The sequence below is a fragment of the Meriones unguiculatus genome, chromosome 5, assembly GCF_030254825.1.
Source record: "Meriones unguiculatus strain TT.TT164.6M chromosome 5, Bangor_MerUng_6.1, whole genome shotgun sequence".
In the NCBI taxonomy this organism is placed as follows: domain Eukaryota; kingdom Metazoa; phylum Chordata; class Mammalia; order Rodentia; family Muridae; genus Meriones; species Meriones unguiculatus.
Genome location: NC_083353.1, coordinates 118,417,847 through 118,443,916, shown reverse-complemented (window position 1 = coordinate 118,443,916; position 26,070 = coordinate 118,417,847). Strand labels below are relative to the sequence as shown.

The following is a 26,070-nucleotide window of genomic DNA, read 5'->3' as shown; positions in this document are numbered from 1 at the left end:
AGGGTTGAGTAATACTAGGTAGAAACTATGTATACTAGACAGTTTTTTGTAGAAGCATAAACTTGGATTCTTTAAGATTTTAGAAGGTCTCAGAGAAAAGCATATACATTTCTGTGAAGCTTGCTCTCATCACTTAATATTCAAATCTGAATTGTCAACATCTGAAAATACCGTAGAGGGAAGAGTGATAAATACGAGAGAAGTGTGATTAATTAGCTCAAATAGTTAAAGCATAGGATGGGATTTTTGAAGAGACATGAATGTCATGTGTGTGTACACATGAGTTCATGTGTGTATGTATGTATCAATGTATGAATGTGCTCACTTACCTGTGCACATGTGGAGATCAGAGGTTGATATTCCATATTGTCCACTATCACTCACCACCACCTTCTTTTTGGGACAGGATCTTCCACTGAGCTAGAACTGACTGTTTCCTTATGTCGGCTGTCCAGCCACTTTCCTGTTCCATCTCTTTTCCCCTCTCATCCAGCCTAATTGGTGTAACCCCCTCTGTCTACCTGCTTCATTTGCAATTTCTTTCCCCTTCTCACACAGTCTTCACACTTCTCTCCCTTTCCCACCTTTTTCCTTCCCTTCTTCCTTCCTTTCTTTATTTCTTCCTTCTCTTTCTTTTGTTCTCTCTTTCTTTCATTCTTTTTTTTTTCCTTTTACAGTCTTTCTACATAGTCCAGGCTGACTTTGAACTTGGGATCCACCTGCTCAGCCCTGTGAACACTGGGATTACAAATGTGTAATTTTTAACATTCTGTCTTCTTAATACTTCATCACCCTCTGTGGCTCACATACCTCGACCTTCAAACTTCTTACCGTCTTTTTCCGTCTACAGCATTTTCATACTCAGTCCAGTGCAAACAAACAGAAATATTTTTATCTTCAACTTTTAAACAAGTTACTATTCAATAAATGGTTTCCATTATTACTCATCTTAAATTTATAATAATCGGGCCAACAACATTCAGCTTGAAACACATATGAATCCACAATCTGTGGGGCTTGGTGGTCTTTTATATGTTCTGGATGCTCTAACTCTGTTTTTACACTGCATTTAATGTGTTTGCTTTAGCCAGCCGTTACCCATGTGAGAAATCTTTGATAGAAGGATGAGAGTACAATAAATCATATTTGTGTAAATACAGGAAGGCCTGACATCATACCTTTCAATATATGATGGGACAGTATCTCCCTTAGAGGATGCACCCCACACCCCACCACTGAATTTGTCAGCACCTTGATACTGAGCCAGATTTGTTACAAAAACTTTTTTTTAATTATGTATGAATTATCTGGTCTCAGGTATTTGGTTGTGCAACACACACACACACACACACACACACACACAAACATGCTGATTCAGGAGGAACTGCTAGAAACAGTCTAAGTCAGTTTTCTCATTTCTTATCTTAACAAGTATAGGCACACATAGCTAGTTGCCTTGCAAAGTTGCACAGTGGTTAGTAACAGCACTGTAAGCTGGGATTGCCAATAGCGCCTAGTGTGTTGTAAAATACAAAATCAAGTCCACAAATTGTGAGGAGAATGTACGGCTGACAACTGGAGAGAACTTCCAGAGTTAATCGGACCCTAGCCAGCTATGTGACCTCTAAAGAAATCACTTCACCTAGATAGGTTGAATAAAATCGAAGAACCAAATTGATTGGATGACCTCAGGGGTCTGCTGCGGGGTCGGTCGGACATCCAGTGAATGATGCACACTCTGCCTTGGAGACAGGAAGTGTCTCCCTCGCTTCCCCAAAGGTACAGGTGAGTAAACAGCCTGTGGTGCATGCTGGGTAAGAAGCGGTCCAGTTCTGATTATGCTTTAGTGTGAGAGGTCCCTCAGTGCTCCTGGGAAGGCTCATCGTCTTCATCTTGCAATTCTGAAAGACTTGTAAGCAGATACACAGGAGGTCTGAAAATAGGCAGATATTGTAATTACTGTTCAGGGACCGCCCAGCCAGAAAACACATGCGATTTCCCCTCAGCCAGACCAACTTGGCATTCTGAATACAGGCTCACAGGGGAGGGGCCCAGCCTCTCCATGCAGGAACTGGAGTCAGAGGCTTCCCCTGCAGCCGGCAGGGAGAGACCGTTAAGAATGCCTCTCATTGCCTGGTTTCCTGAGGTATCTGACCGTAGACAGGCAGCCTGGAGCAGCAAATCTGAGCACATCTCCTCGGCAGCTCTGCAGGAATCAGGATGCAGGCCAAATACAGCAGCACAAGGGACATGCTCCATGAAGATGACACCACCATAAGCCTGTATTCTGGAGCCTCCACTGCCACCAGACGTGCAGAGCCCAGGGACTCAGGTACTTACTCCTGTCTCCTAGTGTCCCAGCAAAACAGGGCCCTGGAGAAATTCGTGAGATGAGGCACTTTTCCTAGGCATGTGCAAGGCAGAGGAAGGGAGAGAACCTTCCTGTGGCTTACAGTGAGGGCTAACTCCACTTTCCACAACTTGTCTACACGCATGTGACATTTGAAAAATGGAAAGGGCATACACATGGGAGTCTGATCTCTTAACATTCTGTCGCTGGCCGGCTCAGCAAGGAGGGAACGTGGATTTTCAGGTTAAGCATAGCAGGGAAAGAAAGGTGAGACTGTGGGTAACTTAAAGTAGCATCTGTTTCCTTTTCCTTTCTCACGAAGGCCAAACCAGGCCAGCTTGTTGTTGTACGTGTGGACTGTCACCTGTGATGGGATTTGGAAATTTAGGTCAATAAAAATGACCATTTTATTTTTGTCAGTTTTGAACTCTTGGCTGGCAGGGAGAGGTTGCCACGCAGGCTAATTCACCAGGGGATTGGTTAGAATGTATGCACCTTGAATCTGCAAGACCTTGGAGGAGTCATGTCGGCATCAGGTACTGGTTTTATCCTCCGTGACATCAAGGTCGTTGGAAGCAAATCCTTCCTTCTTAGTGGGTCCCTTTAGGTCTGAAATGGTGTGAGGGAGCTCAGACTCATTTACATCAGATTCCTAGTCCCTCCCCTAAGCCCTTTCTTTTGGGTCTGAGGTTGAACCTAAGGTCTTCCTCTTGGTGGGCAACGGTATAACTGAGCTATGCTATAGAGGCCTTTCAATCATGTGTGAGACAGTTTCTCACTGAGTTGCCCACTTGCTTCAAACCTGTAGCCCTCCTATCTCTGTCTCTTCAGTAGCTGGATTCCAAGTGTGGGCCACCATATCCTCCCCACCTTGTGCTGTTGATTTCAGAATATTAAAATGATTGAGTCGTATTTAGAATATATTAAATTTAGCCTGCGTCTTACTATTTAATGTTATTTGTCTTACAATAGAGTAGAATTTTTCAGTTCCACTCATTTTCACAATCCACACATATAGTGTGTGTGTGTGTGTGGGGGGGGGGGTTACCTGCTTGGCCTACAGCAGAGAAGTGACTTGGTTCTATAGCAAAGACCCCACTCCATGGTACAGATAGCAAACCGTATGTTTAGGTTCTAACACCAAGTAGGCCACTTACACTGAATGGCCTAAGCGTCCTGGGGCCTCAGTTCCATTGCTTATCAGGCATTAACGATGGGAGGTGGGTATTAACACATATGCTATGCCTGGCCTGGCTGTCAGTGCCTTATCCATGTTTGTCCATAGTGATTTCAGCTAACAGTAAACAGAAACAACAGAACCTCTTTATAAGGCATCCGAGAGTATGAAGACTGACCAAAACAGACATTCTAAAAATGTTTCTCTCCACATTCCATCCTTTGCAAATCCCTAGTGTTCCGTTTAAGACTCTTACGTGAGTCTCTATCAGCGCCACCTCCTCCCTGCCCGTGTCTTCAAGTCATGTACTCTCCTTTGTGACCAGATCCAGGGTTTCTTCATTTCTGTGAATCAGGACGCATGTTCATCCTCTTCTCTCTTTCTTTTATTAAATACGTTTCAGGCTTCCCCCCCTTCGTCCATAAAGCCATTCCATACACTTTCTATTTATAAATGATTGTCTACCTGAGGCCTACGTATATGGTTTCTTATTTTCCCAAAAAACGACCCAGAGAGCTGGTTAAAGGATGTTGGGGATTTCCAGCTTCCTCCACCTGGAGGGTGGATAGACGGGGAAGGATGTGGGTAATAGACTTGGAAAGGCTTTCCTCCATCGAATTTCACGAACAATCAGCTTCCCGGGCCATGGTTTCTAGAGGACAGTGTGCAATTTCACTTTTTCACCCCTGCCTAGAGAAGGGCCAATGACCTGAATAATCAGGAACACTGTGTGCAACCAAACACCTCAAGACTGAAGGGTGGAGACAAAGGCGGGGCAAGATGGAACACTTGGTACAACATTTGGCAGCCTCCTTGTGAGAAATGGAGATTGGAACAGTGGGAGAAAAGGTTACAAGGAAGTGACTCAGGGGCAAACATCTGGAAAAAGTTTTCTCGGCCTGCCTTTGTGCTATCTCGGTTCCATCTTGCGATACGCAGATATTTAGAGGAATGTCATAAAAATTCTTCTTAAGAAAACATTTCCGATATATCTCTAATGTAGAAAGAGCAACAGAAATCAGAATTTTTGGCAATTTTAGACTCAGTATGAAGGTGTGATAAAAATACGAGTGAGCACTTTTTAATAACTGTTTCTTTTGACCTAATACAAATAAACACCACGGTTGCTTTTTGAGGATCTCCTGTTATCCATATAACAGTCGTACTTGTCTGAAAACACCAAACAGTTAAGGAGACAGTCAAAAATAAAAGAAATAACCGTACACATAACTTCCACAAATTCAGGTCAAGTATGCCAAGGACTGGGCACACAAGGCCAAATACAGTAGAGCCTCAGTTACGAGCTATGAGGGAGCTTTCCTAACTCAGCTTCCTATATAATAGCATACTACCTTGGAGCATGTGCAAGCATATGAAAGCCTAACCATTTACATCTAGGGGGCTAAAAGAGACCCAGAAATATCTGGAGAGAGTGGTCATTGCATTGAGTTGATTTTAGCATTTTCCAGATTACAAAAAACCATGGGTGGGTGTGTTCAAGGCTGAGGATGCTCCACAGAGAAAGACTTACAATAGGAAACTGAGGGGGATTTAAAGAAACTGTGTTTTCAAAGAATTCTGTGCAGTAAGTATGCTGCGCACATCTGAGGGTGGCTAGAGGAGCAGGTCTGGAGAGCTAAGGAAGGCCTTTTATGCTATCTGAAGTGTTGTAGCTCCGTCTAAAAGAGATCAATGAAGGAGAGAAAGATAGAGTGAGACAAATGATGTGTTGTTAGAAGGAGACTCCACAGACCTGGATGAGCCAATGCACTGTACTTTCTCTAGTCCAGGTGGAGGCAAGAATCCTCAACTCTGGAACAAGAGTAAGAAGGAAGAGGAGAAAGCTATCGGCTAGATATGGAGGGGAAGGAGCTTCAAGGATTGCTTCAGGCTACCTGAGAGGGGATAGGAAAGGGATGTCAGTCCTCGGGCTACCTGAGAGGAGATAGGAAAGGGATGTCAGTCCAAGCTTGCCTGAGTAATGCCAGATGTGGAGTAAGTGCTGGCAGGTGCTTTGTGGCAGGTGCTGCAGTAGAAATCGCAGAAAGAACCATAGGGTGACAATTCGGCCTGAGTCGGAGCGTCTAGAGGGTGAGATCATTCGCAGCTGTCTAAAGACACATCTATTTTAAGAACGTGGGTTCAGGGTAAGAATTTTGGGCAAAACGTATATGTAGGAAGAATGTGTGTTCAGGGTAAGGATTTTAGAGTATATATATGTGTGTGTGTGTACTAATCAGTGGCATAATACATGAATAAATCATTTAAGTAATATGAATAGAAATAAAATTTGCGTGAGTGAATCAGATCAGAGGGAGGGAACATAAAGTCAGAAATCTATAAAAACAAATTGACTAATAAAAAAATTTGACTGGCAAGGAGATAATCTATGGAACATCAGCTTCAGGACCTGGAGAGGAGGACCCATTCAGAGGCTCTAGAAAGGAGCAGCAGAGAAGGTGGAAGCAGGACAGAGTCTGGCAGAAAGAAGCACCTGGCACACTGAAAGAGTAAACTCAAAATAGTAGACAGGACATTGGGAGGCAATAGCGGAATGTTAAAAATAACAGAGGCCGAAGAACATTTAAGAGGAGACTAAACACAGTTTAGTATTTCAACAATAAGGAGAAAATGAAAGTTTATTTATCATCAAAATCATCAGTTTTTAGGGCTGAAACTCCCTGCATAGCTCAGAATGCTCCTCAACTAAAAAAAAAAAAAAAAAAAAAAAAAAAAAATCTTCCTGTCTCAGTCTCCCAAGAGCCAGGATCACTGCTGTGTGGCCCCACCCAAGGTCAGGCTACTGGTTATGTTATAGCAGTGTATCAAAAAGGGGCTGCTGAGGAAGTGAAGCTTTTTATGATTTTTCTCTTTTTTATGTTAGTGCTGAGTTGCTACATGATTGAGTAAGGACATTTTAAATTTATTTTTTTAAGACGGGAGAGATCCTAACCACACTGCAAATTAAAAAGAAACTCAGGATGGCCAGCTCACCCAAACAATATCAAGAGTAGGGGAATGATGTCACAGAAGGTTCCTGATGACGTCAGTGGAAATGCTACCCTAACAACAATAAACAGACACGTTCATTAGCAATCATTTGAAAAACATATTTAAAAGTCAATTCTAGTTCTGTTTTACCCTACTCTTATTATTGCAATGTTGCTGCAATTTTCTCCCTTCTTTTTAGTTTCATTTCTGTGGGCCATTGCAGCAAAATAAGGCACAAGTCACATTTCCATGATATCATAAATCTTTCAGGCATGCCCACTAAATATTAAACACCATGGTGGGCACTGGGGAGGCCCTATTTTTGAGGCATTAGAAAGTCAGAAAGCACAAAGCTGAAAGAAATGTCCTGAGTGTTGCTGGAGTCTTGTTGGAGAGCACAGAAGGCACCCAGGACTGAACTGATGACTGTTTTGTGCACCCCAAGAGAAGCACTGTTGTCCCAGGTCTACAAGGTCCAGCCTGGATTTTCCAGAAGAGCAAGCTGGAGCATTGGGTGACTTTCCCACTCTGTGCACGGCACTGTGGAGGGGGCGTCAGAGAGGAGCAACTAGCCTGTTCAGTGTCAGAGGCAGAATGGATTATGAGGAAAAATTAACACCACTAAGAATTTGGAGGGCTAAAATGAGGTGCTGATTTTGGCCTAAATTGGCTTCAAGAATCGTGAGAACTTACTACAAAGCGGCCCGGGGGACTGTTCAGCTGAAGGCGGGAAGTCTTCGTAGGAAGAAATGGAGCGCACAAGGAACAGGGCGAAGCGTGTTGAGCACATCCTAGCTCTGCTACACATATCCAGCATGGCTTTGCACAAACTGCTGAAACTGTTTCTAGGTTCTGTGACTCCTTGCCCTTCGGGATTACCCTTGTAGCCCTTGTTTAATGGTGTCCGTTTCATTTCTGGTGTGCTGTTGGTTTGGGGGAGTGTAGAGGTTTACCTGACCGAGGAATAACTAATTAAGCATGACAATACTCTTCAGCTGCCAAGTTTCCTGCGACAAAAGAGTTTGTAGTCAAAACTTGACTCTGGCACTCTAGTGTTTTATGGCAGTGTAGTATTAAGAGGACACAGGAAGATGGTATTCTCTTCTATATATATCTCAGCATTCCTGGGGATGTTTGTATCATTCTGTGGACTATCCACGCCTCTGTCTAAACAAGCCACCGGAGACAGCATACGGATTCTCTTCCAACATCCCAAACTACAAGAAAGCCAAGCCAAAATTAGGCATCTCCCACACAGCTTATTATTTTTATTTTGAAAAATCTCTTGTTAAGGTGGAGGTGGTCCCTAGAGAGATGGTTCAGCATTGTTGGGAACATTTGGAGCATAATTAAGAAACTTTAGACTCGTAGCAAGAAGAGAAGCAGCCAGTGAGAAAAACAGAATCAAGAAAAAGGGAAAACTGTTAAGTTCGTTGGCATTTTATCATGGGTGCTTGGTTGTAGAAGCAAAGGAAGGGAGAAAGAACACAGGGAACTGAGGTAGAGTTCAGTCTGAGGGATGCAGGGACAGGACAGAAAGATTCTGTGATTACAACATCAAAGCAATATCAGAATAGTTGAGAAATTAATAAAAGATCTGGGTAGAGTCTGGCTAAGACAGTGTATGCTGGGACTTTCTTCTCAAACGCAAAAAAGTTTTTGGACATCATTAAATCAGGTAGGGTCATAATGAAATCTCTATAATCGATAAAACGTGCTTTGAAATTTTTTCTAAATAGAATGTGAGCTATCTACTGAGATGATTGTTAAGAAACATGAGTCAAATTTTAAAATATAAACAAACACACCCATGTGTCTCCTTTCTGAATTTTGATTTGTTTTCCTGACTACATGTAAGTTCAGGAGGACAGGCCTCATGTGTCCTATGTCCACAGTCTTTCCTGCTTCACTGTGTCAATAGCAGCTAACTCCCATCTCTGTGCCTAGAATATATGATATAGAGAATCTCTTTGGAAAGAAGTGTTTTTTTAATTTTTATTTTATTAAAAATAGATTTTTCTCATACATTATATTTTGATTACAATTTCCCCTCCCCCACCTACTCAAAGATTCTCCCTCCCCACCCCCTATCTGAATCCACACTCTCTCTGTCTCTCATTAGAAAACAAACAGGCGTCTAAATAATAATGATAAATAATGATAAAACAAAATAAGAAAAAACAAAAACAAACTTACAAAACAAATAGAAGAAAAAGAGCCAAACAAAAAGTAAAAGAAACATATATAACATAGAGACGTACACATTCACACACACACACACACACACACACACACACACACACACACACACACCTACTGCTGGGCATGGGACCTGCTTTTAAGAGTGGTTTGTTTTCCCAATGAGATTCTATTCAAGAAAACTGTTTTCACTTGCAAGTGCTTATCAATTAGAGACAGCTTCTGGGTTAGGGCTGGGCCATGTGTTCACTTCTCATGTTGGTGTTAGAATCCCATCTGATGCGGATCCATGCAGGCTCTGTGCATGCTGCCACAGTCTGTGAATTCGTAAGTGCGTTGGTCCAGCTTCCTTTAGAAGTCCTTGTTTCCTTGTTTCCTTTGTGCTCCATTCTCTTGGCTCTTACACTCCTCCTGGCTCCTCTTCAGCAAGATTCTCTGACCCTGAGGGGAGGGATTCGTTAGAGACAGCCCATGTAGGACTGGGTGTTCTGAGGTTTCATTCTCTGCACATTGGCTGTGGGTCTCTGTGCCCATCTATTGCAGGAGGGAGGTTTTCTGATGATGGAGGAGTAGGATACAGATCTAAGAGCACAGCAGAATGTCATTAGGAGTCATTTTATTGCTATGTTCCTTTAGCAGAACAGTAGTATTTAGTTTTTCCCTAGATCTCTGGCCTATCTAGTCTTGGCTTCTTAGCCATCTGAGCATTGTTGGGGATAGGTTCCATCTCATAAATCCAATCAGATGTTGTTTGGTTGCTGCCCTAATTTTGTGCCATTATTGCATTAGTTCATCATTACAGATCAAAGGGTTTGTAGCTGGGCTATTGGTCCTTGTCTTTCTTCTTTGTTAGAATGCAGGGTACACTCCAGTACCTTGAACACTAGTCAGTAGGGGGAAGGTTCTAGGTAGGTAACAGCCCAAATTCTCCATGTTCAATGAGTCATATGGGCATTTTCTTCAGTAATAGGGCCTTACCATCAATTTGTGGAGAACAGCCAATAGTCTTGGCAACAGCCTGGATTGTTTGGGGGGGGAGCCATAGGTCAATAACTCTATTAGATGAAACCCATTCCTTGTCCTGGAATCTGCACTTGGTGTCTAGGGATGTCCAATTGAAGCTCTATCACCCCATTACTTGGTGATTTCATTTAGATTGCTTTCATATGTGTGTGTATATTTTAAGAAGCTTCTATTTTAATAGGTTTCCATATGACCCCTCAAATGGCCCTTAGTTTTAGTTGTTTCTTCCTATATACTCTCCTTTGTCCCCTTTTCTTAATCCATCTTCATTTGGTTCTTCTGTTCCAGTTCCCCTACTTTATCCAGCCATACTATTTATTCTAGTTCCCCTTCCTAGGGAGATTCATTCCTCCTACCTAGTCCATGGAGTATAGCTTACTTATCCAAGACTTAGCAGCTAACACCCACCTCCAATTGAATATATATCATTTTTCTTTCTATGTCTGTGTTAACCAATTAGAATATTTTTTTAAAGCTCCATCCACTTATTTACAAATTTTGTTTCATTGTTTAAAAAGGTGATCAATATTCCATTGTTTAAATGTACCACATTTTCTTTATCTATTTATTCCTTGGCAGACATCTAGGTTGTTTCCAGTTTCTGGATATTATAGATGAAGCAGCATAAATGTTGAGTAAATGTCTCTGTGGTAGGATGAAGCATCCGTTAGGTAGGTATATGGCCAAGAGAGGTATAGCTGGATCTTGAGGTAGATCTGTTCCCAACTTTCTGAGAAACTGCCATACTGATTTTACAGAGGCTATTCAAGTTTTCACTCTTACCAGCAATGGGTGAGTGTTCTCTTTACCCCACATCCTTGCCAGAATGAAGTCTTTATTATTATTACTATTATTATTATCCATTCTGACTGGTGCATGAGGAAATTTCAAAGTAGCTTTGATTTGCACTTTCATGATAACTAAGGATGTTGAACATGTCTTTGAGTGCTTCTCAGCCATTTTTGTATTTTTGAGAATTTTATGTTTAGGTCTGTACTTCATTTTTTAATTGGATTATTTGTTTACTTGATGTCTAGGTTTTTAAATATAATTTGGATATTATCCCTCTATTGGGTAGGTAGCCGGTAAAAATCATTTCCTATTCTGCAGGCTGCTACTTTGTCTGAATGATGGTGTCCTTTGCCCTACAGAAGCTTTTCAGTTTCATGTGGTCCTGCTTATTAATTGTTGATCTTACTGATGGTGCTAAAGGTGTTCTGTTCAGAAACTCTTTTCTTGTGCCAATGAGCTCAAGATTATTACCTACTTTCTCTTCTATATGATTCAGTGTATCTGGCCTCATGTTGAGGTCTTTGATCCACTTGGAGTGGAATTGAATTATTGTGCAGAATGATAAGTGCAAACCTTTTCTGATTCTTCTACGTGTTGCTGTCCTCAATTTGACTAGCACCATTTGTTGGAGATGCTTTTTTTTCCGAGTGTGTATTTCTGGCTTCTTTATAAAAATAATCAGAGTTAATAAAATGCAACTGATAAAAAAATAAAAAAATAAAAATAAAAATAAATTTAAAAAAATGGTCACTTGACCTTGTTTCTTCCCCAAAAAATAAATAAATAAATAAATAAATAGATAGATAGATAGATAAATAAATAGATAAATAAATATTAAAATAATCAGGTGTTCGTAGGTATGAGAATTTGTGCCTGGGTCCTCAACTTGATTCCATTGATCAATGTGTATGTTTTTAGGCCAATACCATGTTGTTTTTACTCCTATAGCTCTGTACTAGTTTGTAATTAGGGGTGGTGATACCTCCAGCAGTTATTTTTATTATTCAGGAGTTATTTTTTGTTTGTTTGTTTGTTTAAATCTCTCCTGGGCTTTCTGTGTTTCCATATGAAGCTGAAAATTGTCCTTTTAAGTTCTGTGAAGAATTGTGTTGAAATTTGAATGGGGATTGCACTGAGTCTGCTTTTGTTAAAAATCATCATTTTTTACTATAGTAATCCTACCTATTTATGGAGACTTTCCCATCTTCAGACGCATTCCTTAATTTCTTCAGTGTCTTAAAGTTTTTATTATACAAATCTTTTCACTTTCCTAGTTAGAGGTGTGCCAATATATTTTATGTTTTCTGAAGCTACTTTGAAAGGTACTGTTTTCCTCATTTCTTTCTCAGTCTGTTTTTCTTTTGTGTATAGGAAGACTACTGGGTTTGTGAATCAATTTTGTACCCTGCTACTCTGATAGAAGTGTTTATCAGCTGTAGGAGTTTGCTGGTGGAAGTTTTAGGGTCACTTATGTATACTATCTTATCATCTGCAAATAGAAATACAATGGCTTCTTCCGTTCTTATTTGAGTTCTCTTGATTTCTTTCAGCCATCTTATTGTTGTAGCTAAGAACTATGCTGAATAAATATGGAGATAAACTTAGTTATCTTGTTCCTGATTTCAGTGGAAATGCTTTTATTTTCTTTTCCCTGGAGTTAATATTGGCTGTGGAGTTGCTATAAATCGGTTCTATTATTTTGAAGTATATTTCTTAAATCCCTTTCTTGTCTTTCCAGGACTTTTATAATGAAGGAGTATTGAATTTCATCAAAGCTCCTTTCTGCATCTAATGAGATGATCTCTTGGGTTTTTCTTTTACATAGTGGGTTACCTTTATTTATTTATGTATGCTGATCCATCCCTATACCTCTGGGATGAAGGCTACTTGATCATGGTGGATGGTCTTTTTAATGTGTTCTTGGATTTGGTTTGCAAATATCTAACTGATAACCTCTGCAGCGATGTTCATCAGGGTAATTGGTCTGTAATTCTCTTTTTTTTTGTTGAGTCTGTATGTGGTTTACATATCAAGGTAACTATGATCTCTTAAAAAGAATTGAGCAATGTTTCTCCTCTTTCTATTTTGTGGAATAATTTGAAGAATATTGAAATTAAATCTTCTTTGAAAATGGTAAAATCTCATGTTAAACTGTCTGGCTCTGGTCTTTTTTAGTGAGGGACTTTTAGTGATTGCTTCTATTTCACGAGAGGTTGTAGGTCTGTTTACATTGTTTATCTGGTCTTAATTTCACTTTGTTAGATCATATATATATATATATGTATGTGTATATGTATATACACATATATACTATATCTATACATATACATACATATATATACTTCTTTTAGATTTTCAAATTCGGTGAGGTATAGGTTGTTAAAGTATGTCTTTATGATTCTCTAGATTTCATTGGTGTGTCCCCACTTTGTTCCTACTTTTGTTATTTTGATCTTTTCTCCCTTACCTTTTAGTTAATTTAGGTAACAGTTTGTCAGTCTTACTGATTTCTCAAAAAATGACTCTTCAATGAAATCATTGATTTTTAAATTTTTTCTGTTTCTATTTCATTGATTTTTTATCTTTGAGTTTAATTATTTCTTGTCATCTACTTCTTTTGGGTGTTATTTCTTATTGTTCTAGAGCTTGCAGGTGTGTTACTAAGTTACTGATTGGAGATATCTCCAACTATTTTTTTAAAATGTGGACACTCTGTGCTACAGCTTAGAACCATCCTTATTATTTCCCATAAGTTTGAATATGCTGTGTTTCACATTCTAAAATGTTTTAAATTTCTTTCTTAATTTATGTCTTGATACATTTTTCATTCAGTAGTGAGTTGTTCGGTTTCCATAGGTTTGTAAGTTTTCTGTTGCTATGGATATCTAGCTTTAATCCACGGTAGTCAGATAGGATGCATGGTGTTATCTCAGCTTTCTTACATCTGCTGAGAGTTTCTTTGTGTCCAATATGTGGTCAGTTTTGGAGAAAGTTCCATGAGCTACTGAGAAGGAGCTATGTTATTTTGCAATTGCGTGAAATGTTCAGTAAGTATCTGTTAGGTCCATTTTGTCTATGACATCATTTAGCATTGGCATTTTTTTTTATTTTAGTTTTGTCTGGATGACCTGTCTATTGGTGAAAGTGGGGTATTAAAGTTTCCCACTGTCGATGTGAAGGTCAATATGTAGGGGCCAAGGAAGGAGGCACCATAGTTGGTGGTCTGCTACAGAGTCAGGGATAAGATTTGGGGTTAGATGGACTTGGAAGACAGAGTGAAGACAGCCTGACCAATTCCATAAAACCGGTTTCCAGTTGAAAGTGAACTTGTATACATTTGTTCTTTCTGTTTCAGAATCTGACTTGACTTCTCAGTTAAATGGAGACAATAGTTTACAGGTTCCTCTCTGCTTTTGTTCTATTCTGGTCCTAGACTCTAGATGTTATCTGCACTGGAGGAGAGTTCAACTCTGTCTGCTTGGTTATAACTGAAATAGATGATCTCACTGGATGACAGGTCTTCTTGTGACACAGTGGCTACTCTGCTGTAACAGGTCAAACCATGGGAACAAAGTCAAGATACTGTCCCTAGTGTTTCTTTCTCTGTCTTAATTTATTATTTGACTGGTGCGAAGATTGATATAGTCACACCCATCTCTGAGAAATTGATGGCCTTGTTCTTTCATGACTTAGTTTGGAGACGATATAAATCTAGTAAATGAATATGTAACATTCTTACAAATTATGACTTTTATGTAAGAAACTTTAAAAACAAAGAGTAAAAGCATCATTTCTGATGATAAACATGTCATTTGTTTTCCACATATAGGTGGAGCACTGGGGGCAGGGAACATTAAGAAACAATTAATTGCATGTTTTTCCTGATGATGTAAACAGGTTACCCCTTGGTCAGGTTTGGGATTCTTGGCTTTAGGGTTCTTGTTTCTTTCTTTGTGTCAACACTGGTTGGTCTCTAATTCTATAATGTAGTTAAAGATGAACTTGAAATCTTGATCCCCCTATCTCTACCTACAGTGCAGCCCTAGCTGGCCTGGAACTTGCTACATAGACCAGACTGGCATCCAACCCTTAGAAAACTGCCTTCCTCTGCCTCCCTATTGCTAGGATTAAAGGTGTGCATCACCACACGTGGCCTCCACAGTCAACATTTTGACAAAGCATAAGGTTATAAAACAAGCATTTAACTGTCATGGTAATGCATAATGTAGGCCTCAGCGAGCAGACAGAAATGGTGGCGCTTGTGAATGAACTAGATGTAAGAGCGAGACTTACACGGGTTTTACGGCCAAAATTCTGAGGACAGAAGGTAAAGTCTTGGCTGCCTTCATTTTGCATCTAGAAGGTACTCCTGCCTCTGTGTCTGATGACAAATTATTTTAAAACAAAAGAAAGAAAAGACCACCCTTACTTACTCTTTGTTCTCTGCAGAGAATGGGACACCGTCTTCAGTCTGGCGCCCAGTGGCCCTGACGCTCCTGACCTTGTGTTTGGTGCTGCTCATCGGCCTGGCGGCCCTGGGCCTAGTGTGTAAGTCTGCACTCTACCCTGTGGGGTGAGGGAGGAGTTCCCTGTTCCTCCATTTGTCCAGGAGGAGACTTGCTATGAGTTTATTCAAACCTTAATTCTGGAGCCTTGTTCTTTTTCTAAAGGCGACTGTCTAATTGACTAGTAGTTGATGTGTTGGAATACAGCAAGCATTTTCAGTTAGGAGAACACATTCTGTTTGAGATAAATATTTCATTTGCTTACATGTCAGTATGTAAATCACCGCTTGAGAGAGCATGAATGGTTCAGGGGAAAGTGGTTTCTGCACACATCCACCCTCTACACAAGGAGCATAGGAGTGCTAAATCACATTTGTCAAAGAGGCTGGGAAGTGATACAGTTATTTTCAAAAAAAAAAAGGTGTGAAAATCAAAGAATAAAGATTGCAGGTGTAATACCTTTACATTTCAAAGCAGCAATGGTAAGTTCCTTGATGGGCTCAGGGTAATTTGCTTCATGAGGGTAAGAATTCACAGCCCCTTTCTGAATTGCTGATGGTGACACCAACCAAAAGCTACACAGTAAGGCAGATCATAGGTCAGGAGTTGATTTTGTCTGAAGTCAGAAGTAAACTTATGAACTTCAATTTAAAAATTAAAAGGAAATCCTGTTACTCCTTTCTACTCCAGAACTTACATAGTCTTGATACAGCACTGTTTTGTAATCACCTGCTTTTTTTGGAACATAAAGTAACTCTCATGACTCGTGATTCACTTCTCGTGATTTAGAAAACTGAAGTTCAAACCTGTGTTGAAATGTGCTTAGTTGGGTGACACTAGAGAAGTTACTTGTTCTCAAAGACCCTAACTGCAAATCTTTAAAAATACAGAACTGACATCTGAACGTTTTAATAATGGAATGAACAGTAGCATAGATCATCTTTCCAGTGTGCAATACAATAAATAATCAATAGATAAGCAGATTTATAGTTTTAGGTTTGGCTGTGCATGAAATGTTGAGCAGGAAAAGAGTTTGGGACTGGGTTCTTATGACTTCACGTTTTCCACAAAGGTGAATATACAAATTTGCCTGAGATTATGCAATTAACTATGCCGCTAGACATGACAATGTGAGCTCTCCATGCTAAGCTGTTAAACTCTGTGCTTCATTGTCTCCCCAAGTGAAGAAAATAGAAAGAGGCATACGAGCATCATGAGAGGAGTCTGACTTGGTCACTTGACTTAGTTTTTCAGTTCTACCAGCTCTCCAATAACCAGCAAGACAGCATCACTGAAAAGGATGAAAGGCTGGCGAACATCTCCCGACAACTGCAGTCTCTCCAGGGCCAGAACAGGAAGCTTATTGAAACTCTTCAGCAGGTAGCTGTAAAACTGTGTCGTGAGCTTTACAACAAAAGCGGAGGTGAGCATGTCATACTAAACCAGCACAAGACAGTTATAATTACAGTCTTCATATTTTTAGACTCGTGCAGGAATTATTTAAAAATTCAGGGAACTTGAAATAAATCACAGTTGTTTTAGTTCACGGTGACTTGTTTTTCTGTCAACGGTCTGAATCTTCATCGCGTTGCACTATGGGTCTAAGTCAGCTCTTGCTTCTGCCCATTCCACCACACAAGCAGAAGGAGCCACCTACGTTTTGCAGTCCCTGTTGTCTTCTCCTTTGGAAACTGAAATACCACAGTTGCATCATTATCCTTCCTCCCACCACTTCCCCCGCAAGCAGACGGATCAGTGATTTTTCTCAGTAAACAGTGTCTCAAGGCACACTTCTCTAAGTGTTGTTTTCCACAAGACCAGTAACTTCATTTACTATAATTCCCTCTTTTCTTGTTTCTCCAACAGCCCAGTGGACTTTTATTTTTTTCTTTGTAGGATTCTAAACCATCAAAAAAAAAAAAAAATCCAGGATTCTCATCTAGCTGTCTAAAACAAATAAACAAAAACAAAAACAAAAATCAGCCACATTCAATTCAAATATAAGGTGATATTTAGAAGTTGGGAACTAAGAATTAATGCTGTGTAAGAAGTACAGTATGCAAGAAAGTCTGGGTCACAGATATAAACTCACTAATATCCCATATGCCCAAAATCTAGTGAACACAAACAAACAGAAAATGACCACGTATTTTTGGATGATGTACTTTCCATGCACCATAAAACTGATTGACCTACCTTAGAGTGTAGCCTTGCTGAACATTTTTTTTTTCTTTTTGGCATTTACCGTTTTGTAGCTATGGTCACATGGAGCCTTCTACAGGGACTTTGAAGGAGAAGCTCAAACGGAGCACGTATGTTCAGCTTGAGAACTGTGGCCATTGTTTCACTAGTTCTACAGGTCAAATGAGCAAAGTATCTGTAAGCAGTTCATTCTCATGACATACACTCCTCTGGCTGATGAAACACATCCCTGTTTACATGCTTGCACATATCACATTCATGTATGTGCTGGATCCTGGGGAATTTTTTTTTTCCTCAGGCTGAGTCACTTTATAAGTCCCTGTCTCAAAACAAAAGGTTAACAGAAAGCATGGAATATGTCACAGTAGCCTAAGCAGTATGTAGCCTAAAGATAAATAACTTTGTTCGTATCTCCATCCCCTCCAGAATAAAACGGTGATGCAACCATGGATATTATCAAATGCCCTGCTCTAACACACCCACACACCCACACACCCACACACAAACACTTGCTCAGGACAAGTAAAAGAGACCCATGCCTGAGACTACCTGACAAATATCTTGAGAAGGGGGAGAGACTAGCTTAGCTTCCAGCTTCAGACATTTCAGCCCATGGTGGCAGTGAAGGGCACAGTGGGGCAGCTTATATCGTGCCATACCTGAAACAGAAAAAAAAAGACATACACAAAGGGTGCAATGCCCCAACAACACGTCCCAAAGAATGACTTCTCACTTAGCTCCTATTTTCATCGCCTCCCACTAAAGCCATCATATTTGGAGCCAAACAAGGAGATCAGTCCATCGATGATATCAAAGCTTTCAGGATCCAATCACTTCCTCAAAGCTCACCAGCTCAAAACGATGCTCCCGATGCTTATCAGCCTGTGGGAGGAACCATGGCGCAGTCATACCAGCCACCTCGTGAAGGGATATTCTATCCACATTCAACATGGCATAAACAAAGAAGTTTCAGTCACTCATCACCAAATCCAATACTCCATATGTGCACTATCTGTTTTAATCCTCACCGAATGCTCAACAACAATTACGGTCGTCCCTGGTGTGGAGTGGGCGGGTGGCACAGGTGCTCACTCAAATATCTAAGAGACACACAAGTCACTTCTTGGAATATCAAACACTGTTTATTTCCAAAAGAGGAAACAGCAGATCCATGTAGAAAATAAATAACCAAAGTTTGTTTGCTTTTTTTTCCCCCCTCCAAGGACACAGATGCAGTCCTTGCCCAGAAAAATGGAAGTGGCATGGGGACAAATGCTACCAGTTCTATAGAGAGAGTAAAAACTGGCAGGGCTGTGAATATTTCTGCCTGGCTGACAACGCCACCATGCTGAAGATAAGCACTCAGGAAGAGCTGGTGAGTTCCGGAGCCTCAGTATCTGAAGCGGTTCCCCCAAAGAACAGGGCAAGAACATTGCAAGAAGTCAAGTTCTGACTCACAGATTTCCACGTTCGCTCACGGTGAAACCCAGTCCTTACTCCTACTGATCCAAATGATCCCTGAAGTGGGTACAAGCTGTGTTCTCCCCCAAATACTGCATATAAAGATGAGAAATGGCTCAACTACCCCTCAGTCAATGGGCAGATAAACGAACAAACAAAAAATGTCCTAATTTCCCTGTTTTGGAAAGGGTGGAAAGAGAATAATATTGGTGCAGTCCCAGAACAGCGATAATAGTACTGCCTGCCTTTCCATTATGAATGTTAAAAATCTTTGAGCTGAAAACATTCCATCCCTGTCCCTAGCAGTGTTGCAGGTGTGGCTGCTGTGTCACTTGTGCGACTATAGGTGGCAGAGAGGATCGGGGCTAAGTCTATACTCAGTTCATATACCTATGGTCATCTGCATGATTAGTAGCCTAACACTTAAGATAAGAAAAAAGAAGAAAAAAAAAAAAAAAGCAAGCCTCAGATGACCACCATCTGGCACCGGGGGCTCGGACAGGGAGCTAGCCCGAGGCCACCTCCAGTAGGGCGTTGGACAGGACTGGGGAGGCAGAGTGAGACCATTCCCAAAAAGACCCCTGCTTGGGGCCATAATACAAAAGTGGGGCATAGCTCTCCTGAGACCATTTTTGAGATGACTCTAGACGCTCAGAAACCCCAGGCTCCTCTAAAAGGGGCAGGTAAGAGGTGGAGAAATGGAAGAGAAAGAGAAACAGAAGGATGTGGGGCACAGTGAAGAGGCCCAACTGGAGACTTGGGGGGAAGAGAGGAACACCTGGGACCATGGCGGGGGCCTGACTTGTACTGCCACCAGGGGCCACTTCTGGATATAGGATCCTGAAGCAGCTGAAGTCTGTTATCACCAAAGGCCAGTTGATGTCTGAGGGCTGTACAGAACTGGCCTCACCCCCTCACCTGAGCATCCTTGGAGAGGGCCCTGTGGGCATGAGATTTGGAGACTATCTCTCCCCAAGCTAGTTGCAATACTTGGGAGAGCAGACCCTGTACCTCACAGGGCAGCACAGTAGAGCTGGCTCAGCATGTGGGGATTGAAGGCAAGGAGGCCCTGAGGGCGTGAGTGCAGAAGAGCAGGCCCTTCCTCCTGTTCTGCTGGGCAGTGGCTCTAATGAGAGAGAGAGAGAGAGAGAGAGAGAGAGAGAGAGAGAGAGAGAGAGAGAGAGAGAGAGAGATACTCTTCTCCCCTGCCCTATCCTTCGCCATCTAAGGCAGGCAGGAGATCTGGCCCAAGGGTCATAAGAGTTGCACCTCACCTGGGCAGCAAGGTAGAGCTGGCTCTGGTTTCAGGGGTCGCTGGGGAACCAGCGCCAAAGGCATGAGAGTGGGAGAGCCAGCAGGCTGACCAGTTCAGGTACCTCTCAGGCCCAGATCTAGGGCTTTGAATTGGCCCACCCCAATATCTACCCCACTGGTGAACTGCAGTGAACTGCGGGAGTGCAGGAAGGGGCCAGTCCCACAGATCCCAGAGATATCTGATATCAGGTATCTGATATCTGAGAGGAGTTCCAGTGCGATTCCATTATCAACAGAGCAGCAGAAGCCCTGAAGCCTAGTACCTCACTAAAGAGTCATTGCAATGAATGTTTGCAAGTTAAAAAAAAAACACAAAAACAAAACTGGATAAAAGGGTGTACTGTGGGACACACTGTGACACAATACAGCTTCCACAATAAGATTTTTTTTCCTCTGTTACAGAGGTTGCAAGGGTGGAGGGTTGTTACGAGGGGAAGGAGAGATGAGTGGGATTGCGGTTCATGATGCGAACTTCACAAAGAACCAATAAAGAGTTAAAAAAGAAAAAGCATTCCGTCAAAAAATTGTTAGCCACCATGTGGTTGCTGGGAATTGAACTCAGGACTTTTGGAAGAACAGCCAGTGTTCTTAACCTCCGAGCCATCTCTCCAGCCCCCTGTCAAATAATTGTAATAAACTGCAAGTTTTCTCGTTTCCTGTTCCATTCCTTCTCTTGCCTTCATACCACCTGCATCCTGTTTCTAGTTTCTTGAAATCTCCCCATGACTTCTTACTAGTTTCTTGCCTTCTATGAGTACCCCAATTTAAACACACATACATAAAAACTCAAAGCTAGCAGTCAAATATGAGGGAAAGAATACAATGCTTGTTTTTAAAGCTGAATATTAGAAAAGGAATTTTCATATATTAGTATATGACTATATGTGTATGTAAGAAAAACATATATGTACACAAAAGTTAAATTTTTCTTTTCTGCCTAGTGTGAGATTCATGTCATCCTTCTTAATTTTCTTCTCTTTTTCTTTACTCCATAATCATGTTCTCAGAGTTTCTTTTCCTGATATTTACAGCTATTACTTCTCCATTTTTGTACTTCCAAATTTTTCCTTTTTTCAGAATAATTTCACTTTATTTTGTAAATCCTTCTTCCACTTTTTTGTTTTGTTTTAATTCATTAACTAAGAGTATAACAGCAATAACCTTTCATGTTTAATTAATTAATTAATTAAAATTAATTACTTTTTGGAGAAAGGGATGGAACTCAAAACACAGCACAAGCTAGGCAAGCACCCCACTGACTGAGACATATCTCAAGCTACCCATTATTTTCACTTTTCTGTCTCACTCTCTCTGTCTCTCTGTGTCTGTTTATCTCTGTCTCTCTCTCCTTCATTTGTGTTTTGAGACATGGTCTCACTATGTATTCCTGCCTACCTTGGAGCGAGCTATGTAGAGCAGGCAGGCCTAAAACTCACGAAGGTTACCTACCTCTGCTTCCTGGATGCCGAGATCAAAGGCATATGCACCACCACATTCCGTTCCTCTCATATTTTATATCAATTTTGTGTCTAATATTATACCTTAAGAATAAATGTATCAAGTATAAATTTTGGTTGATACAATTCTTGTTTTCATAATATATGTGTATATTCCATACTTATTAAGACAAAGTGTGTGTGTGTCCCATACTTACTGGACAAATTTCCAAAAGGCTTCAATGGCAAATGCCTTTCCCTCTTGAGCCTGTTAGAAACTGTTCTGACCCCCACATGATCCTGTACTCTTCACTGAAGCATCTCAAGGCTAAAGGTTTTCTTGTGTGCCTTTCACAGGATTTTGCCATGCCTCAGAGCTACTCTGAGTTTTTCTACTCTTATTGGACAGGGCTCTCCCGCAACGGCAGTGGCAAAGCCTGGCTGTGGACCGATGGGACACCTTACTCCTTTGAACTGTAAGCCTTCAGAACATTCTGTGGGAGAGGCATGTGATAAAGACAGATTTGCGGTGTGGTTCGGCAGTAATTATGGAGCATCTGTTTTGCAGGGGAGAGTGTGATTGCAGGAGGATGCCCAGAGGTGCTTGTGCTGAAATGGTTTAGAAAAAGTGGTGGGAGAGACAGACAAAAAAGGGTTATCAAGTAATCAGCAGATGTTTTGCTGGCTGATTTCAGCAGTGAGTGTCTGGCAGACATTTTCTGGGAGACAAAGTAATGAGAGAGAGAAGAAAAAGGGGAGAAGATCTTCTTTGGGCAAGTAATTAAAGAGAAACCTAGGAGGCTCAGATGTAATTATGTTCATCCAAGGTCCTACAGTCTGTCAATAGCCATGGGTAGGCTACGGCCTCAGAGATTTCCTGGCTGTATAATGTAAATAAAAAAAAAAAAAAAACAGAAAAAACCAAAATCTTATTTACTATAGAAACATTCAGATAGGGTGTGCATGATATTCTATGACAGGGGTAAATCTAATTTTTTAATGAAAGTTTATTACATTTAAAGCTCAGTTAGAGCAGATTTTTCTCTCTATGAAAGAACAGGACATAGTAATGTAACCCTCTTTTATTTTTAATTAAGGAAACTGAACACTAGAAAAGATAGATAACTTTAGCAGTAAATAGATAGATAAATTAGCAGTAAAATCAGAGTGTGTGTCTGCTTTAAGAACAGTTTTTGCTGTTTTGAAAGGTCTGTGACTTCTAAGAACTAGGTGGAAACTGAGGGGCTGAAAGTGGAGTTCACTGGCCCCATCCCCTCAGCAAAGATATCCTAGATTATGATCTTTGTCACATGAAAAATGCTTTTTGTTGATTCTTAATATGCCCTTTAAGAAATAAACCCTGATTAAATTAAATTCCTTCCTTTTTCTTTCTTTCTTAAGGTTTGAGATTATAATTGATCCCACCAACCTAAGAAACAGGGACTGTATGACCATCTTCAATGGAAAGGCTTACTCAAAGGACTGCAAAGAGCTGAGGAGGTGTGCCTGTGAGAGGAACGCAGGGAGAGTGGTACCCGAGGTGCTCCAGTAGGTGACAGGAAGCATTGGGTGGAGTGGACCAACAGGTCAGAGTCAGCTACCAGGAAAAGCACTGTGTCAAGTGAGGCCAATGCAAAGCACATTCAAAGCTTTGGGAAACAGAAGGGCAGCTGCTGGAACTGGTACTTGAGAGGTTTTCCCAATCCTGGTTCAGCTCTTTAGTTCTTGCACACATTTCCCTGTCACAAAGATTCTTACTCATGAACCACCACCTAGCCCCAGGAAGCCATACAGTTGTCCTCCTTAATTTAAAGAAGCTTTATCCCTTCTCAGTGTCTGTTATCAGCCTCTGTTTCATGTCTCCGTTACACTTGAAAAAGTGAGAAACATGAGAAAAGAAAGGAGTTGATACAAAGCAACTCACCGGTGCTTTATGAGTCTCAGAACTTGGAAAGCGGAGGCAAGACATGAGAAGTTCAAGGCAGCCTCCGTTACATCCTGGGCTACGTGAGAACATCTCCTCAAGTGACAGAAGGAAGGAACAAAAGAACAAGAGAGAAAAAAAGAAAGGAAGAAAACAGAAATGTGAAAAGCAAGGCAAAAGAAAGAACAGAAGAAAAGAAAATGGCTTCCTTTTGTCCTAACAGGCAATTCAAGAGAAACTGGCAGATGTCTCCACTCCTGTGGGCTATACACACAGCCACTCCTTATTTCAGTTCACACTTTGCCTTTCCTAGGCTCTCAGAGCTGACTTCACCTGCTACACCCGTGGACAGCCTTCCAACTCAGATGGTTCTCAATATGTCAATCTTCACTCCTTCATTTCTCTTTCCCAAATTATGTCTCCTAGGAAAGAGACTATCTCAACTCTGATCTAAGTTAGAATTAATGTCCCTATACCCCAACACAGAGACTGAAGCACGGGGGAAAAATAACAAAACAAACAAACAAACAACAAAACCCAAACAGTCTTTTTATATGCACAGATGACAGTTTGACTTTTTTCCTCCATCATGTTTGAACCTTGTTAATACCTTTCAGGTACTGAATATTTAATAATCATAAGTGGAAATAATGTGAAATGGGTGGTTTTTTTAGAATGAATTTTTCATTTGGGGGGAAATCAGAAAAGGAATGCTTTTCACACTATGGTAACAATTGCTCTTTGAACACTTGCTCATTGACAATTGGTGGGGTCACCATAAAGATACTGCCTATGAGATTATTTGGGGATGAGAAAGTGTAAAAAGAATTATTGTTTTTCAAGAAGATGGCTTTATAAGTGAAATATCTGAGGAAAAATCACGACATTGAGGGGGATATGTTGGCTAACCGAGGTGTGGTAGACCTCATGATTTCTAAACAGGCGTGAGAAGAGAAATAGAAGAAGTGACATTCACACAGCCGGACCCTTGACTAGACATAAGTCTCTCTGCATGATGCCATTCAAGGCTACAAGAGCATGGTGATAGCACCTTGTCAACTGGCTTCATTGGTGAGAGATGAGCCAACAGTAGAGGGCTGGCCCCACCAGGATCAGATTTCACACTTTTAGTCTTCCACAGCAAAAACTGGGAGACAGACATCTTGTGGTGAGATTACAATTAGGTTAACCCTTTGTGATGACAAACAATCCCGTATTTATTTATTTTCATAAGAATTTGATGACTGTCACTTATCTAAAGGTCACTGGCAGGCAACTTGAGTTTTCCTTTTGATTTCCTTCTAACTAGCCGGAGCATTTCTTCAATGGCAAATGAATCCTGTGCAGGTTTAGTTTGTCAAGCAAACAGAAGAGCATTTGTGGTTTTAAAGTTTGAGGGGTTTAGGTCTCTTGTTTTGATTTCTTTACTGAGCGAAATCACTTCGCTTCAGGTAGCTTATTAAAAAGTGGAAATATTTATAATTTCCTGATGCTGTTACTCAAAGTGAAGTGTGAAGTTAGTCTCATAATGCTAATTATAATAGAAAATGTATTGGAAATAAAAAAATATTTAAAAGGGTTTAGTGATTCTTATTTAAATACAAGGAGAAACAAATACAGCCTCTGTGTTCATTAAAGGGTGAAAATATCCTCAAATATTTCCCAGAATTAACAAAATAATGTCTGCTCAGTTAAAGTCTAATACAATATTGCAAAATAAGAAATAAAGATAAACCTTCTGCAGAAGGAAGTGGGAGTCAGCAAGAGAAAGTCAATAACTTTTTGTACTTAATTGTAAACGAGGCCCGTGACTCTCATTTAAGTTTTGACTCCTGGCATTCTGGCCCCCAAGAGGGAAGGCATACATCTCTCTAACTGCCATTGATTGGAGGAGTCTAGCTATCTAGTCTCATTTGCAGTCTGAGACCTCAAGCAAAGTATCATTTCACATGGAGAAAAGAAAAATAGCATTTGTCTGATATATTTTCTTTTCTTCAGCTTATTCTTTGTCGTTGCCCTTAATCCACCTTCATCCCCCTTCCCAGATCCAAACTTCATAATGTTGCTTACATCATAAACAAACATTTCAAAAGATGAGAGAATGGGTGAGGTGCGACACTGTCTCCACAAACACTTAAAACGTAAAAAGTGATCATAAAATGAATTTGAAGAAAAAGCTTGCTGATAATAAAAATTGGAAACGATAAGAACTGGCTTTCCCAAGATGAAGGGGTGAGAAGACATTTTTCTAGTCTCTGCCCTGAAGGTAATTGTGAAGAAAGTGCAGCAGGAAGATTCAAACAGAGCATGGCCTTTCCCATAGAGTGTGCTCCCTTGGGTACACAATGAGCTATTTCTTTTCCTGAGGATATTGAACACTCTCAGGACTTATCAGCAGGAAACAGGTCAGGAGCCTGGTGACAGCAGGAAGTTTGAGAATGGTAATAGGCAGCTTTCACTTGGGGAATACAAACAGATTACAAACTAAGTACAAGAGTTGAGTGGTTGTCCTGGGGCCAGCCTCAATGTTTGGGGGTCAAGCGCAGTGTTTGTAAGATACCCAAAATAAAAGTAGCATGTGACTTAAGATACACAAAACCCATTTATGGAAAGATCTTTAGACTCTAACAACAAGCTTATTATTCCACCAATACTATTATTTCAGTATTTTATTGGTGCCTTTACTGTGCTGTAAT

At 40.7% G+C, this 26,070-nt stretch overlaps 1 protein-coding gene and 1 non-coding gene across 4 annotated transcripts; both read left to right on the top strand.

Moving 5' to 3' along the window:
- The first annotated feature begins 107 nt into the window (after positions 1-107).
- Positions 108-24,953, top strand: Clec1a (C-type lectin domain family 1 member A). 3 transcript variants are annotated; one of them, XM_060384284.1, is made up of 6 exons: positions 108-2,332; positions 14,982-15,080; positions 16,284-16,460; positions 18,463-18,614; positions 21,860-21,926; positions 22,852-24,953. In XM_060384284.1, exons 1-6 carry the CDS (start codon positions 2,221-2,223, stop codon positions 22,863-22,865), a joined length of 621 nt encoding a protein of 206 aa, XP_060240267.1. In that variant the 5' UTR covers positions 108-2,220; the 3' UTR covers positions 22,866-24,953. The 3 variants fall into 3 exon arrangements, with proteins under 3 accessions (XP_060240267.1, XP_021510964.2, XP_060240266.1); XM_021655289.2 differs by having other exon boundaries at positions 21,808-21,926; XM_060384283.1 differs by lacking the exon at positions 108-2,332 and adding an exon at positions 2,363-2,886 and having other exon boundaries at positions 21,808-21,926.
- Positions 18,993-19,124, top strand: LOC132654434 (small nucleolar RNA SNORA17). The gene has a single exon (XR_009592083.1). It is a non-coding gene; the product is annotated as a small nucleolar RNA SNORA17 (small nucleolar RNA).
- Positions 24,954-26,070: the final 1,117 nt, after the last annotated feature.

Coding starts and splice junctions, on each gene's coding strand:
- Clec1a (XM_021655289.2), top strand. CDS start 2,221: ATGCAGGCCAAATACAGCAGCACAAGGGACATGCTCCATGAAGATGAC. Junction 2,333..14,981: donor TGCAGAGCCCAGGGACTCAG/GTACTTACTCCT, acceptor TGTTCTCTGCAG/AGAATGGGACACCGTCTTCA. Junction 16,461..18,462: donor GCTTTACAACAAAAGCGGAG/GTGAGCATGTCA, acceptor CCCCCCTCCAAG/GACACAGATGCAGTCCTTGC.